This window comes from Mesoplodon mirus (assembly GCF_964341445.2).
Source record: "Mesoplodon mirus genome assembly, chromosome: 19".
NCBI classification, from domain to species: Eukaryota; Metazoa; Chordata; class Mammalia; order Artiodactyla; family Ziphiidae; genus Mesoplodon; species Mesoplodon mirus.
The window spans coordinates 4,303,216-4,318,335 of record NC_138995.1 but is presented as its reverse complement, the minus strand read 5'-3'; the positions used below and the strand labels follow the sequence as shown (position 1 = coordinate 4,318,335).

Here is a 15,120-nt window from a genome sequence, read left to right as displayed (position 1 = left end):
GAGAGGGTGGGCCCTGGGGTGGTGTCTGGGCTCAGGTCTCTTTGGGAGGGGGTGGGGTGGGGTGGTCTTGCACCTTGACGGCCTCATGGATGGGGGGAGGGTGCTCACTTCCTGGGGCTGTTGGGAGCGGGGAGGTTGCCCGTCTACAGGACGCCTAGCACCCAGCCCGCATCCACGACCGGTAACCCAGAGAGTTACTGCTCCAGCTGTGTGGGAGACTTGGTTTGTCTCTGAGGAAATGTGGAGCCTACCTGTGCTGGTGAACTTGGCTGGGGGAGGGGAGGAGCCTGTCTGGGAAGCCCGGAGGGTCTGCAGAAACCTACTGAGCCCCACCCGGTGACAGGGCAGGTGCTGGGGTACCCTGGGTCTGCCTGGTGATGGTCCATTTGGGAGGGTCATCCTGAAGCCCCCCGTGAGCCCCTAGCCAGCCTGCACATGGGGCAGAGGTGCTCAGCGGAGCAGGGTCTGCAGCCTGGTGGGGGATGTTATTTTGCCATCTGTGGGTGCAGATTATAACAGTACCCCCAGCCCCCCTCCCACCATCCCCAGGCCCGATGCCCACGTGGCCCTGGGTGATGCCGTTGCGCTATTTTGAGCCGTCCGGGGCCAAACAGAGCGTGTGTTTTCTGCAGTTGTCTCCTGGCCATCACTCTCAGGACCCCTCCTTGGCCACCCTGGACAGCCGTCAGAAACGTCACCCAATGAGGATGTTGATTTAGCAGATGCTCAGAGAGCATGTTGCCGTCACCAGGGGCTGGCCCCAGTCGGAGGCATTCACACAGTCGCCCCCTTCATCTCATGATCACCCCACTACAGAGAAGGGGTCAGAGGCTCAGGGTCGAGGGGCATTGGCTGGGGTCACCTGGCTGGCAGGGCCAGGTCCAGCCCCGGGAGTCTGCTCATCACCACTCGGCCATGCTTGGCCCAGGCTCGGGGCCGCGAATCTCTTTCCTGAGTGGACAGACAGGTGACGGGGCACCCATGAAGGAAGTTTCTAGAACAAATCACGGAGACTGGCTCCCAATCACTCACCTCTCCAGCTTGTGCTGCTAAAGGCCCAGGTGCTGGGAGAAGGGCTTGGGAATTCCACTCACCACCTGCAACCCGGCCCCTGGAGAAATCCCACTGACCGGCCTCTGGTTTTCCTGCCCTGGGAACTTCAAAGGCAGGCGGATGGCACCTGTAATGCCCAGAGGGACCTTGGTCCCAGCCCCGAGAGCAGAGTGTGGTCAAAGGCTCTGAGCCCCACGGCCTGGGTTCAAATCCCAGCCCTCCCACTCCCTTGTTGTGTGACCTTGGGCAAGTCCCTTAACCTCTCTGAGCCTCAGTTTCCTCTTCTGAAAAAGGATTGAACTCCAGCACGTCCCTCCTGGGGTGTTGGAAGGATGGAGTGAGCAGGTAGGTATGTGGTAAACACGAGGCACTCCCTGGAACAGGCTGACCTTTACTCATTTGAGAAATGGCTTCAGAGGATCCCAGCAGCTTCCAGTGCAGAGGCATCGGGGCTGGAACTGGGGGTGGCTGACAGCATTCAGAGTTGTGTGAGGCCACAGGACAAAGGTGCAGGGAGAAGGATGCTTCTCCCAACTGGGATTCTTCTGGAATTCTCTAGACTCTGTACACAGGAGGGGCTCAGGGCAGGTGCCTTTCCCTCTTCACACCTTCCTTCCTCCCTGACCGTGTCTGGGGTCCCGAGAGGCTCCAGAAGGGAGAGAGAAGCCCCCCGGGCCCTGGCGTGGCGGCCCCCTGACGGTGTTTCTGGTCTGTCCTCAGGGGGAACTGGATCGGAGAAGCCCCCTACAGAACTGGCCGGCCCTGCTCCGAGTGCCCGCCCAGTTACGGAGGCCGCTGCAGGAGCAACTTGTGTTACCGAGGTAGGAAACGACTTCAAAACCCTTTGGAACGGGTGTCCCCTCCAGTCCCTGAGTCACAGAGTGGCTGACGTGAAACGGGGAAGTTGGACAATTTGGGGGGGAAATTGGTCCCTCCTGCCCTCACCCTCGGCCCTCCCCTCCTCCCCTCCCTATCTCTGGGCTCAGGGTTCAGCCCCAGCTCCCCGGGGATACGGCTGCCCCTGGGACATCCCCCCAGTGGGCGTCTCCCGTGGGAGGCATCCTTGCCCTCTTGGTGCTCAGAGTTTGGTATAAAACAGACAGCAAACAAGGAATTTAAAACAGCCACGTGATTGATGGTCCAGGCGAGCTGCAGGCCGGGCAGGGGCCGCCCCTGTGGGTTGTCAGAGCCCCTCCTGCCCGTCCTTGTCCCCCGCCGGCCACCCAGCCGCGTGTGCAGCTCGTCCAGCCCTTACTCGTCAGAAACCTCTGTTTCCCCTACCCCACAGCGCAGGCCAAGCCGGAGCTCTCAAAGGCCGTGTTTTCCGGCGATGCCAGCATTTGCTTATTGCCTGCTGCTCAGAATGTTCCCACATTCCCCGCTCCTGTGAATAATGCACATTTTTCGTGCCTCAAGTGCTCCTGGCATTTGGGACTGTTTCCTCCGGCTCCGTCCCAGAAGGAGGAGAGCCCGCCAAGGAGCTGACCGTGTCTTTGAGGTTGAGATGTGTTTTTTTTCCCGTGGCTCCATCAACAGGTCTCGTGATGGCTGAGAGGGGTCTTTCAGGAGAGGTGGGATTGGCGGGGGGGCGACGCAGGATCAGTCCAGTGGGCTCCGGGGTGAAGAGTGGGGCTCCCAGACCCTCCCAGGCCTGCTGTTCGCTACCGATTCTGCCCACTGCAGGACGGGCGTGGGGATCTTGCAGGTGGGGAGAAGCAAGGATCTGACAGTCCAGTCCGTGCTGGTCCCCTGGGTCGTGAGTTATATGCGGGTGGCTGAGCCTCCGGGGGAAACTCAGGGGGCTCAACCCAAAGTCTGGACATGAGGCTTCTGGTTCTGGCTCTCCATGATTGGAGGCTGTTTGCTCAAACCAGCTGATCACTCTGCCCATCAGCAAAATGGGTATGATAACTCCAGCCTTCCATGACGTATCTCAGGCTCAGATGAGAGAGTCGGTGCATTTAGTGTGAGTGTACTGAGCGCCTGCTGTGTGCCAGGACGTTGCTAGGTGACAGGGATGGGGATGACCATGGGGACCCGACAGTCACGGTCCTGCCCTCGGGAACATGAGGTCCAGCGGGGCCACTGCCCCGAGGAGTGACACGCATCTTTCAGGGGAAGTAACAGATGCCTCAGGGCTTAATAGCAGGAGTATCCACCATCAGCCAGGTCAGGGAAGGCTTCCCAAGCAGGCGGCTATTGAGGAAGAGGACATGGCCTAGTAATGAGAGAAGGGAAGGGTGTTTCTGGCAGGCAGAACAGCATGTGCAAAGGCCTGGAAGATGAGGCATCGTGGTCACGAGACTGTGGGGCAGAGGGGCCCACAGGGATGTGCAGGTCCCGGCAGTGCCTGCCACGCAGCAGGGGCTCTGTAAGCATTTGTTAGATGGAGTTTCTCCTGCCCTCCCACCCCCTCTCAGGCAACACCTCTTCACTGTCTTCGAGAGGGAGGTGCCCACACCTGTCCTTAGTGAAATATTCCCAGATAGCCCAGCTCCGATTCCTGGATTCGTGGGACAAGCGTGGGTTTTAGAGTGCGACACAGCTGCCTGAGGAATATCAACCCTACATGTTCCAGCGGTGAGGACCTGAGCAGGGCATTTCATCTCTCTGAGCCTCAGTCTTCCTGTGTGAAAATGGGGTGATGTGTCAGCCCCTGGGGGTCGTAGGAGGGCTGAGAAGAATGCAGGCTGACACTCCAGGCATATCAGGTCGCAAATCCCCATTCAGGCAGGTCCTGTGGCTGCTGTCCAGTCACCCAGAGGGGCAAATCCCCCCATCAGATCCTGAGTGCTCATTTGGGGACCGTGAGGGAGGGATGCCCACTGGGGCTCCCCCTTGGCTCTCGCGTTAGGAGGGGGCTCCGTGTGCGCACAAGGCAGGCTGTCAGGGTGCAGGGCAGGCAGAGCGGGGCGTCTCTGCGTTCCTGGACGTGTGTGCTCAGGCACACTGCTTGCCTTCTTTGAGCCTCGGTTTCCCCATCTGTAAGCGTGATGACATCGCTCTCCCGCAGATGATTTGCTGGGAGGATGCAACAAGGAGGATGTGAGTTGCTAGGACAGCAGCCTGCACATAATCAGTGCTTTATGAACACAGCTCATTACTTCCTTGGAGAGGTGGGAGTGGGGAGGTATGACTGCGCTTATCACCTGGCATGGGGTTCTTCCTCACCTGGGAGGTACCTGGAGCCCTCTCCCAGCCTGGGGGCCCCATCCATCTCAGGATCCTGGCAGACCCCTTCTCTTCTCGGGAAACACAGCTCTGGTGTCACACCTCCTCCAGGGAGACTTCACTGAGTCCACAGACAGGCAGCCCACCTGCCTCCGTGCTCTTACTGCACCCAGACTCTCCTTGAACTTGATTCACCTGTAGTTGCAACTGCTGGTTCACTCCCGGTCCTCCAGGGCCACGTAGTAGGTGTGTTCTGTATGTTGTCTGAATAAACAGACCCCCGATATCCACAGAGGGTCATTTTCAAAGAACAAATGCACACAAAGATAGCCTAGATGCTGGTTAACCCACCCAATGAAGCCTCCTGGACTTGTTTCTTTATTTTTGGTGGAAAATGCCCAACTTTGCTTGGCAGGCATCCCGATTTTCTTAGCTAACCATGCAGAAAGTCTCTTCTAAAGCAGCTTATCTGCATAAGCTACTTAATAAGCGTTTATTGAGGTGTGCCTGGCAAGGCCTTGACCTATAATGGAGATGGAACAGGGATAAGGATAGACCGTAAGAGAAGATTCCATCCCTGCAGCCTTTCCCTGTGTGGCGATGAAGGGTGTGGACTTTGGGGAAAGGTAATTCGACTCTCAGCTGTGTGAGCTTGGGCAGGTCACATAGCCTCTCTGAGCCTCGGTTTTCCCGTCTGTAAAATGGGGCTGCTCATGCCTCCCAGGGCAATGAGAGGATGAGGTGAGAGCTTGACATTAGTTATGAGCTTCGTCCCCACTTATGGAACCAGGTGGGAGTCTGCAGAATGATGGAGCAATGCTGTGTGCCTTGGGAGCCCTGGTCCGGAGCTGGACGGTGCACAGGGTAACCTTGCAGCCAACTTGGGCACGGAATTTCCCCAGGCCTATGCTGGTCCACACAGGGTATCTTAATTAGGATGTGATCAAATACAGCCCGTCCTCTGGGTAAGCATTCCACTTTTCATGTGTGTGTCTGAGGGCGAGGACCGTCTACCCATTTTCTTAAATAGTGAGCCCTCAAATGCTTTAGACTGCTTTACCCAACTATATTTGGCTAAATAAAGCTACGATTATGAGGTATAAAAATCCTAAAGGCCAGTGGAAGAAAACCCAGCTTATTCCAGAGACAGCTCTGGCTTTCAGTGAAGGACAAACCTGAATAGCCACATTGACGGGAAGACAGACAAGAGACAGCCGCTGGGTCCCAAGTGGTGTTTGCAAACCCAGCGTCTTCATAAAGATTTCACCTATAGCGTTTGGCTATGCATGATGTTTTCAGAATTCCCTTCCTGAATGTCTTTAAGCTTTGCTGGGACTTTTTTTTTTTTTTTTTTCCCAAAAGAGTTCAAAGACAGAATTTGCTGGGCGTTTTGATCATCCTTCACTCAGCAAATTTTGTTGAGCAGCTACTATGTTTTGGGAGCTGGGTGTAGTGTGGTGTGAAGCAGGCTGGCTGCTGGCCTCAGGGAGTTTACAGCTGGTGGGGGAGGTGGGTGGTGGTGAGCACGCCATCCAGGGGCAGTACACGGAGGTCCATGAGCTCTGATAATGAACTTGGGACTCAGGATTGCTGTTCTCCTCCGGCTTAAATCCTGTCCATCCTCCTCATGGGTCAGGGTAGTGGTTGTGCCGTGAGGAATCGGCCAGTGAAACAGCTGCAGAGTATCCCAGCCTTGAAAAACATCAGAGAAGATGTCACTTGCCCTTCATATTCTTGAATGTCTTGTATCAACACAAACCCTTGGTCTGCTTTTTGGAGAAAAGTTGTTGCTCTTCAGAAGAAGGATGAGGCTGGGGATTGGTGAACACGTGATGGGACTTGAGTTTTAATCCGTTGACACAGAGAGGCCGCGAGGGCGCTTCATTCCTGCTCCTTGGAATCGTTCTTACCCAGACACATCTGTTGTCTTTTCTCACCGGAGGAGCTTGGAAGGCAGGGGTTTCCAACTCGGGTCCACAGACATCCTTGGAGGGGCGGGGGTCCCCCAGCAGAGTTGCGCACTGATTCTTCTTTGGTAAGGGTGCTCAAGCAAACTCAAACAGCAATACTTTGCTTTACTTTGGCTGGAATTCATGCTTTGGTATCCAGCTGGCCTGATTGCAGATCCCAGTGAGTGGTTAATAGTTGACTTTCATGATGAAAACTGGAAGATAAACTGATGCTTAATAAATGCAATGTATGCGGTGAATTAGAATGTTTTGAAACAGGAAGCTCATGGTCATGGTTGGAGAAATAATAATATTTGGGTGGGGAAGATATTGGGACCCGAAGAACTAAGTTTTTTAACCAAGAGTTGGGTCTTTGGCTCGTTCTAGATGATGGTTCCAATGTTATTGGGCTTCGAAACTTCAGTGCAGAGAAAGGTTAAGTGATCTTGGCCTGCAGGGGTGGAGAAGGAAGCATAATGTGCTGGCGGTGAGGGGCAGTGGGGTCCAAGAGCATTGATGAGGGTCTTCGTGTGCCATGACGGCGTGTAAATGAGGCGGACCCCTCCTCCAGTGAGAACCTAGGGCCAGAGGCACCTCAGCGGAGACAGCTACGGTTTGGGGTCAGAGGATGAGGCAGCTTCCTGAAGCTGCTTCCTTGGACAGAGACGGGACAAGAAACCATTCTGATGATCCAGGGGTGGGCGCCAGGGCCTTCTAACCTCTGTTCAGCCCAGCCACTCTTGCATCCAAAGCAAACACAGTGAGCAGAGAGCCATCCATCGCCCCTTGGCGGGGAGAATTTCACCTGGCCCCGCTGTCCTGAAATGTAACTTTCTCTTTGCCACTGAAATGACCCTTTGTGAAGCCAAACCTCAAACAACTTGAGTTTCCAAATTGCTTCTTTATTTTTTCCTAAATGCGTTTTGGTTGAATCCCAGCATGTTGCTTTTCTCTCCCTCTTCACTATTAAGAGACGTACGACCAAAAACCTGAAACGGACGAGATGAACGAGGTGGAAATGGCCCCCATTCCTGAAGAGAAGCACATCTGGGTCCAGCCGAGGGTGATCAGACCCACGAAGCCCAAGAAAGCCCCCACCGTGAACTACATGAGTGAGTGGGGCTCTGCCCTCTGCCAGCCACCTCTGGAGGGGGCACCTTTCTTTGGGGTGGGCAGAGGAGGGAAACTGGTGGGTTGAGAGGTCTCCAAGTCGACAAACAGCAGGGAACAGGGTGGGGTGTAGCTTGCAAAATGCACAACCTGAAGATGTTTCTAAAAAATGTTCAAAAGAAGCATTATAGGAGCTGTGCTTGGGTGGCCTTTTCCCCCCTGGCAGGTATTTTAAGGTTAGACCTTCTCTTGTCCTTTCAAAGAGGACTTGGGCTGAAATTGGGTTCCTATTGGAAGTGCCTGGCTCCCAAAGGGAGAATGAACGTGCAGCGTGGAGCCCGGCTCCCGTGGTCATCATGCACCAGCCCTGTGACTCAGACAGTCACCCGACTCTTTGAGACTTGATGTGCTCATCCGTAAAGTGGGAGCAGTGATGCCTCTGTCAGCATTTTTTTAAATCAGTGAGATATGGACCTGTGCATTTCATATGTCCATATTTTACAAGAGGCATTGAGTTCCTTTTTTTAAATTTATTTTATTTACTTATTTTTGGCTGTGTTGGGTCTTCATTACCACACGCGGGCTTTCTCTAGTTGTGGTGAGCAGGGGCTACTCTTCGTTGCGGTGCGCGGGCTTCTCACTGCGGTGGCTTCTCTTGTTGCAGAGCATGGGCTCTAGGTGCGCGGGCTTCAGTACTTGTGGTGGGCAGCCTCAGTCGTTGTGGCTCGCGGGCTCTAGAGTGCAGGCTTGGTAGTTGTGGCGCACGGGTTCAGTTGCTCCGCGGCATGTGGGATCTTCCCGGAGCAGGGCTCAAACCCGTGTCCCCTGCACTGGCAGGTGGATTTCAACACTGCGCCACCAGGGAAGCCCGGCATTGTGTTCTTGACAAAGGATAACTGCAGCAATTACTAAGGAACAAGGCCGTGGATTCTAGACCTGGGACAAACCTCCTGGGCTGTATGTCAACGTTCTCATCTGTTAGTCCTCACGCATCTCCTTACCAGAGCTGTTGCAGCTCTGTCAGCTTGCTGTGGGGATTATTCGCAGTAAACGGGGGCCACCCAGCGTCAGCTGTGCTTTGAGCTCACCATCAAGTTGCCTCCGACACCCCCCTTAAGGCCGGAAGTTGCATGTTCTCCCAGAGACTTCCGGAAGTCCCCAGATGTCTAGTGTTCTCACGCACACCTCTGTCCCTCTTTCTTCTCCCTGGTCTCCCAAGACGCTTCGCCTGCTAGGGCTCACTCCTTTCTTTCTGCCCTCCCCTGCCCGGCTCCGATTACCCCCTCCCCTGCTCACCTGTGTATGCGGCACCTTTACTGGAGGGTTGAGGCTCTGGAGGACATTTTCTTACAGACACGGCACCAAGTGTGGGTTCTCTGCCCACCGGTGTCTCTCTTTTCCCTCCAAACCTCACACAGCGTAAAACTGGACTCACCCCCGAGTAGGAGGCCAGCTCATGGCCATGTTTCTCAAAAATCCTCTGCTGTTTTGTCAACTGCCCTGCCCTCAGCCCCCACCAGTCTCTAGCCTCTGGGCCTTCAAATGTCTTTCTCCTGGGCTTCCTGCCTGTTTAGTCAGCTGTGGCTTTCTTTGACCAGGAAATACGCTGATGTTCTTGTCTGTCCAGAAATTCCAAACACTTCAGTTGTTTTTTTCTTTAATAATGTAACATCACAAAGTAATATGTCTTTCTGTCAAACTGTGACACGACTGCAAGATTCTGATATGTCCCTATAAAATAAACCAAAAAGGAAAGCTTGGCAAAGTCATCTTGGCTGGGGGCGGGGAGACGACACTGGTGAGAATGGCTGTGTCCCCGCCAACCGGGCTGGACAAGGCTCGCCCTCCAGAGCCCTGGGAGGCTATGGGGCACTTAGTGTGCCAGGCTCCCTTCCAAGCCTACATTTACTTTCTCATTTAAGGCTCACAGCAACCGTTGGAGGTGGATACTGTACTCACCCCGATTAGTAAGCAGAATTTGAACCTCAGAGAGGGGAAGTAAGGTGTCCAAGGTGACAGTGCTACTAGAAAGAGGATCTGGGATTTGAACCTCACCCTAAGCCTGCAGCCACTGGGCCATGCTCCTGCTCTCGTTATGACATGGATTCCAGAACGTTCCAGAGAGTTCCTCCGAGGGGGGGATGGGGTCTTCTAACTCAGACTCGTCCTCCCACTTCTCGCCTTGACAAGTATTTCTGCATTTCTCTCCTAGCCCAAGTCGTCAGGTGTGACACCAAGATGAAGGACAAGTGTAAAGGGTCCACGTGCAACAGGTAAGGCCTGGCCCATCCCTGTCCCGCCGCCTACAGCCCTCCGAAGCACCTGCTCTCCGTCATGGGTCACATCATGATCTGTCACCTGATCTACATCTGTAGAAATGCCAGATGTGCCAGCAGCAGATGTGCTATCGACAGGGAGATCTTGACCGAGGTTTTTGTGAGGCTGGGGGCTCCCTCCCATCTCTCTGCATGAAGGGGTTACCCCAGAGCTAGCACAGGCTAGCCCAGAGCTCTGTGCCGGCTACGACTGGGGCTGCGGCATCGTTAGGGCAGGTGTGGCCGTGGACGGGTCCAGCACGGCTGCTGTGGAATCCAAGTCGGCCTGCTTCCCGAGGGGCCCCACCAGACAAAGAGCAGCCTGCGTGTCCCCAGTGTTGAACAAATTTATGTAGCTGATGGAGTCACTTAGTATTGTCCATTTCAGATGTTGAAAAACATCTGCCAAGAAGAACAAGCTTGGTTTTGGCAATGTAACTGCTGGGCTGTTCCTTCTGGCAGTGAGTGGCCGACAGGTGTAGCGGCCCTATGTAGATCCTCAGGTTCACGGCAGGAAACTGTGTTATCGGTGGAGGGGCCCTTAATCTTCCTATGGATTCTGGCATCCATTTATCTAAAGCTGAATTGCATTTTTTTCATTTATTTATTTTATTTATATTTATTTTTGGCTGCATTGGGTCTTCGTTGCTGCACACGGGCTTTGTCTAGCTGTGGCAAGAGGGGGCTACTCTTTGTTGCGGTGCGTGGCCTTCTCATCATGGTGGCTTCTCTTGTTGCGGAGCACGGGCAGTAGTGTAGTTGTGGCACGCGGGTTCAGTAGTTGTGACTTGTGGGCTCTAGAGCGCAGGCTCAGTAGTCGTGGCGCATGGGCTTAGTTGCTCCGCGGCGTGTGGGATCTTCCCGGACCAGGGCTCGAACCCGTGTCCCCTGCATTAGCAGGCGGATTCTTAACCACTGCGCCACCAGGGAAACCCTGAATCGTGTTCTTTAAAGCACACGCTAAAAGAGAAGGTATATTGTATTACCTAAAAGAGAGGGTCCTATTTTATACCACGGGGACTTTGGGATCTGGTTTGCCAGGACAATGCATCACTCAGACTTTGGCAGGAGTGTCCTGGGACAGACAGAGCAGCCCAGGCTCAGATGTTCAAGGGGCTCATATGTCATCCCACGAGCAGCTGGCGATGGGCCAGCAGGTACTACAAAAGTAGAACCAGGCAGTTTGTTGGTGAGATGGGCAAGACGTGGCAGTGAGGGTGGTGGGACAACCGTCTGTCCCCTCGCACCGGGAGGGGTCTCCACTCTGCAAACTCACAGGTCTGGGATTCCCGGAACGCCCCCGAGTTGCCCCTTGGTGGTGATGTGCCTTTCTGAACCGCAAGCTTGTTACAAGAGCATCACGCCTGAATATTCAGTGGGGAAAAAATGACAAGGTCTGGAGAGCATTTGTTGTTAGCATCAAAAGAGCTGCAGGGTTGGGGGTAGAGGGGACCCTCCCCAAGCACGGAAAAGGCAGGGTCTGTCCACAGGAAGACTGTGAGATGCCTCCAGTCAAGATATAGAACTCAGCCCACCTGCAACCACAAGAACGCTCACGGTGCAGCTCCTGGAAGCTGTCCCACCATCTGGCACGTCAGTTTTCTGTACGTGGTGCTTTTACAAAAATAATATTTACTGGACTTTTTTTTTTGACTTTGAAAGGTATTCTTGTTCATTGTAATTCAGGAAAACAACAACCAAAACAAAGTATAAAGGAAAGAATAAGTGTCCCAGAATCTCGTGAATATCAGTAACCATTCTATGTAGTTTCTGTGCACTGATCAGGCTAATACTGCTTAGGCTATACTGTTAGGCGATCTTGTGTGTTACTGGTTTCACTTAAGGTTTTCCAAAGTCAATAACTATTCCTCAAAAACTTCACTTCTACTGGCTGCATAATACTCTGACATTTGGCCACACAGAAATATATTTGGCTATTCCTTTGACACCTGCTGACTTATTTCCAGTTTTTTCCTATTACAAATGGTTGGAATAACATGGAGATCTGACTTTCTGTCTTTCTGCTTGGGAGATTCAAGAATCAAGGGATATGAATTTTTTTAAAAATTGAAGTATAGTTAATTTACAGTGCTGTGTTAGTTTCAAGTGTACAGCAAAGTGATTCAGTTATACATACATATATTGTTTTTCAGATTCTTTTCCATTATAGGTTATTACAAGATTTTGAGTGTAGTTCCCTGTGCTATATAGTAGGTCCTTGTTGGTTATCTGTTTTATATATAGTAGTGGGTAGATGTTAATCCCAAACTCCTAATTTATCCCTCCCCCTGCTTTCCCCTTTGGTAGCCATAAGTTTTCTATGTCTGTGAGTCTGCTTCTGTTTTGTAAATAAGTTCATTAGTATCATTTTTTTAGATTCCACATATAAGTGATATCATATACTTGTCTTTGTCTGACTTACTTCACTTAGGATGATAATCTTTAGGTCCATCCATGTTGCTGCAAATGATATTATTTTATATTTTTATGGCTGAGTAATATTCATATATATATATATATATATATATATATATATATATATATATATATGCCACATCTTCTTTATCCGTTCATCTGTCGATGGACACTTAGGTTGCTTCCTTGTCTTGGCTATTGTGAATAGTGCTGCTGTGAAAATTGGGATGCATGTATCTTTGTAAATTAGAGTTTTTCATCTTTTCTGCATATATGCCCAGGAGTGGGATTGCTGGATCATATGGTAGCTCTATTTTTAGTTTTCTGAGGAACCTCCATACTGTTTTCCATAGTGGCTGCACTAATTTACATTCCCACCAACAGTGCAAGAGGGTTCCCTTTTCTCCACACCCTCTCCAGCATTTTTTATTTGTAGACTTTTTAATGATGGCCATTCTGGTTGGTGTGAGGTGATGCCTTATTGTAGTTTTGATTTGCATTTCTCTAATAATTAGCAATATTGAGCATCTTTTCATGTGCCTCTTGGCCATCTGTATGTCTTCTTTGGAGAAATGTCTATTTAGGTCTTCTGCCCATTTTTTGATTGGTTTGTGGTTTTTTAAAAAATATTAAGCTGTATGAGCTGTTTGTATATTTTGGAAATTAATCCCTTGTCGGTAGCATCATTTGCAAATATTTTTTCCCAGTGCAGAGGTTGTCTTTCCGTTTTGCTTATGGTTTAAGGGATATGAATTTTGAAGGCTTTCTGGAAAGATTAACTGTTGTTTGTGCACATGACCACCATCATTTAGTTTTATTCTGTTAAAAAACCCTTGACGCCTGGAAAATGCCACCTCCTTTCAGTCTGCACATCTTCGGTGACTGATGTCTGAGGATTTTTTTTGGTGCCTTTGAAGCCACTTGTCTTTATTCTGTGAATTGTCTATCTATTCATAGAATTGTCCATCTATTCAATTTGAACCTGAAGCACATGAAAATAGTCTTTAAGGAGGTCAAGTTGAATCTAGTTGTGTCTGTGTGACTAGAAACTTCAGCCTGGGTGAATTGCCACTTGCTCCAAAACAATGCATGCTGTATCACTGATGCTTTTCTATATGTAATAATAGAGCTGTTGAAGGGAAAAACCCCAATAGATTCATGATGAGGTTTCATGAACGTGTTTACCTCTGAAAATCATCTTCTTTCTTCTGCATCAGGTACCAGTGCCCAGCAGGCTGCCTGCACAACAGGGCAAAGCTCTTTGGGACTCTCTTTTATGAAAGTGTAAGTATGGCCAGCATTTCTTTAAATGGCTTGTGTGGACTCCTGTCTATGTTTTAAAAGCAGGTGGCTGGTTTTCAGGTGAACAGATTTTCTTTCCACTCCTTAGTCAAACCCCCCTTTTTGTAGAGCTGATCCATGTGTGTTTCTAGGGTCACAAACTTGTGAAGCCACTTTTGGGAACTGGGGATGACCCTCGAGCAGACCAGTCTCCATTTTAGTCTGAGCATTAAATGCTCCACTGGATGGGGAGAAAGGGCTGTTTGTCCCTGTTCTTAGTTTGTAAAGCAACTCGGATGAGTTCTTAAAGATAAGCACCCCCTGGAACAAAGACATGTTATAGAGTGCAGTCAGAGTGAGAAGTGGTGTGAGCCTTGGCCCGACTTTTTGGCTTTTTGTGGGTTGAGGACAAACATCTTGGATGTTTCTGGAAATGATCGCAGACAAAGATGAATTCAGATGTACTTACAATCTGGCCTGTCCCCCGCAGGCGTCCAGCATCTGCCGGGCCGCCATTCACTACGGGGTCCTGGACGACAAGGGAGGCCTGGTGGACGTCACCAGGAATGGGAAGGTCCCCTTTTTCGTCAAGTCTGAGAGAAACGGCGTGCAGTCTTTGAGGTAACTATTTGGTGATCAGGGTTCCTGAAAACTTCTTTTCTGATTATGAGAGTACTGTCAAAACTTTGAAAAGTACTGAACAATATAAAGAAGCAGGAAAACAGTAAAGATGACCTTAATCCCATAACTCAGAAATCGTCCCCATTGGCCCTTTAGCCTATTTCATCCCAGTGGGTTTCGGTGTGTGTGTTTAATGTGGTTGAGTTTTGTTTCTTGTTTGTTTTTGTAGGTTTTAGGAAAGTTTATTGTGTATTTAAAATGAACACTGTTCTTAATTATGAAATGTACACATAGCCATTAAGATACAGAAAAACGGAAATAAAGAAATACTAATCTCTTCATTCCCACTTCCCGGAGATAATCTAGGTACATGACCTTCAAAAGCATACAGTCTTGCAATCTGAGTTCTGAATCCTGCTTTTTCTCCCTTCCTTGTCCCTGAGAACTCTTCAGACACTTCAGTAATGATTGATGTTATCTTTGAGTTTGTAGGCTAATTCTTTTTTTTAAATACATCTTTATTGGAGTATAATTGCTTCACAATAGTGTGTTAGTTTCTGCCGTATAACAGAGTGAATCAGCCTCCCCTCCATATCCCCTCCCTCTTGAGCCTCCCTCCCACCCTCCCTATCCCACCCCATAGGCTAATTCTTGATTGGCACTTTTTTTTCCCCCTGAGAACGAGGCTTTTCATTTTTTAAATATACTTACTTGTTTTCGCAAGGTGTTTTTCATGTAAGGTATGTGCATGGCTGACGGGGCAGACCACCTTCGCCATTCTGACTTTTGGGGGTTGATGGGATGGGGGGACCGTGAAGAACCACGGCAGGTTGTGTCTTGATCTGTCCAGGGCATCTGAGGCATAAGGTGACCAGGAGCTGGTGGGACCCACTGGGGGCTCTAGGGTCAAACAGACCTGGCTCTGACTTCTCCCTTTGCGTGACCTGGGCTGGCTTCTTCATCCCGTCAGGGTGGCAGTACTTTCATTTATAAATGAGGGCCACGGCAGGACCCGGGGCGGACACCCAGCTAAACCACCACGAGGCAGCATGTCAGGGACCCCCGTGTCAGTGCCCATCCCAGGGTCTGCAGCAGGAAGGCACCCAGCAGATGCTCCTGTGACAGTTACAAGGTGGCATGTCCATGTCCCTTCCAAATAGTGAGGCCACTCAGAACATTTCAAAAACTACGTGAGTCATTCTGTT

At 50.9% G+C, this 15,120-nt stretch overlaps 1 protein-coding gene across 1 annotated transcript in view; it reads left to right on the top strand.

Annotated features, from left to right (window-relative positions):
- CRISPLD2 (cysteine rich secretory protein LCCL domain containing 2) overlaps nucleotides 1-15,120 on the top strand; it is a 66,429-nt gene that overhangs the window by 25,718 nt on the left and 25,591 nt on the right. The window contains exons 6-10 of the mRNA XM_082607685.1: nucleotides 1,774-1,874; nucleotides 7,145-7,285; nucleotides 9,496-9,556; nucleotides 13,231-13,297; nucleotides 13,785-13,915. Coding sequence (XP_082463811.1) covers nucleotides 1,774-1,874; nucleotides 7,145-7,285; nucleotides 9,496-9,556; nucleotides 13,231-13,297; nucleotides 13,785-13,915 — 501 coding nt within the window. The remainder of the gene's footprint in view (nucleotides 1-1,773; nucleotides 1,875-7,144; nucleotides 7,286-9,495; nucleotides 9,557-13,230; nucleotides 13,298-13,784; nucleotides 13,916-15,120) is intronic.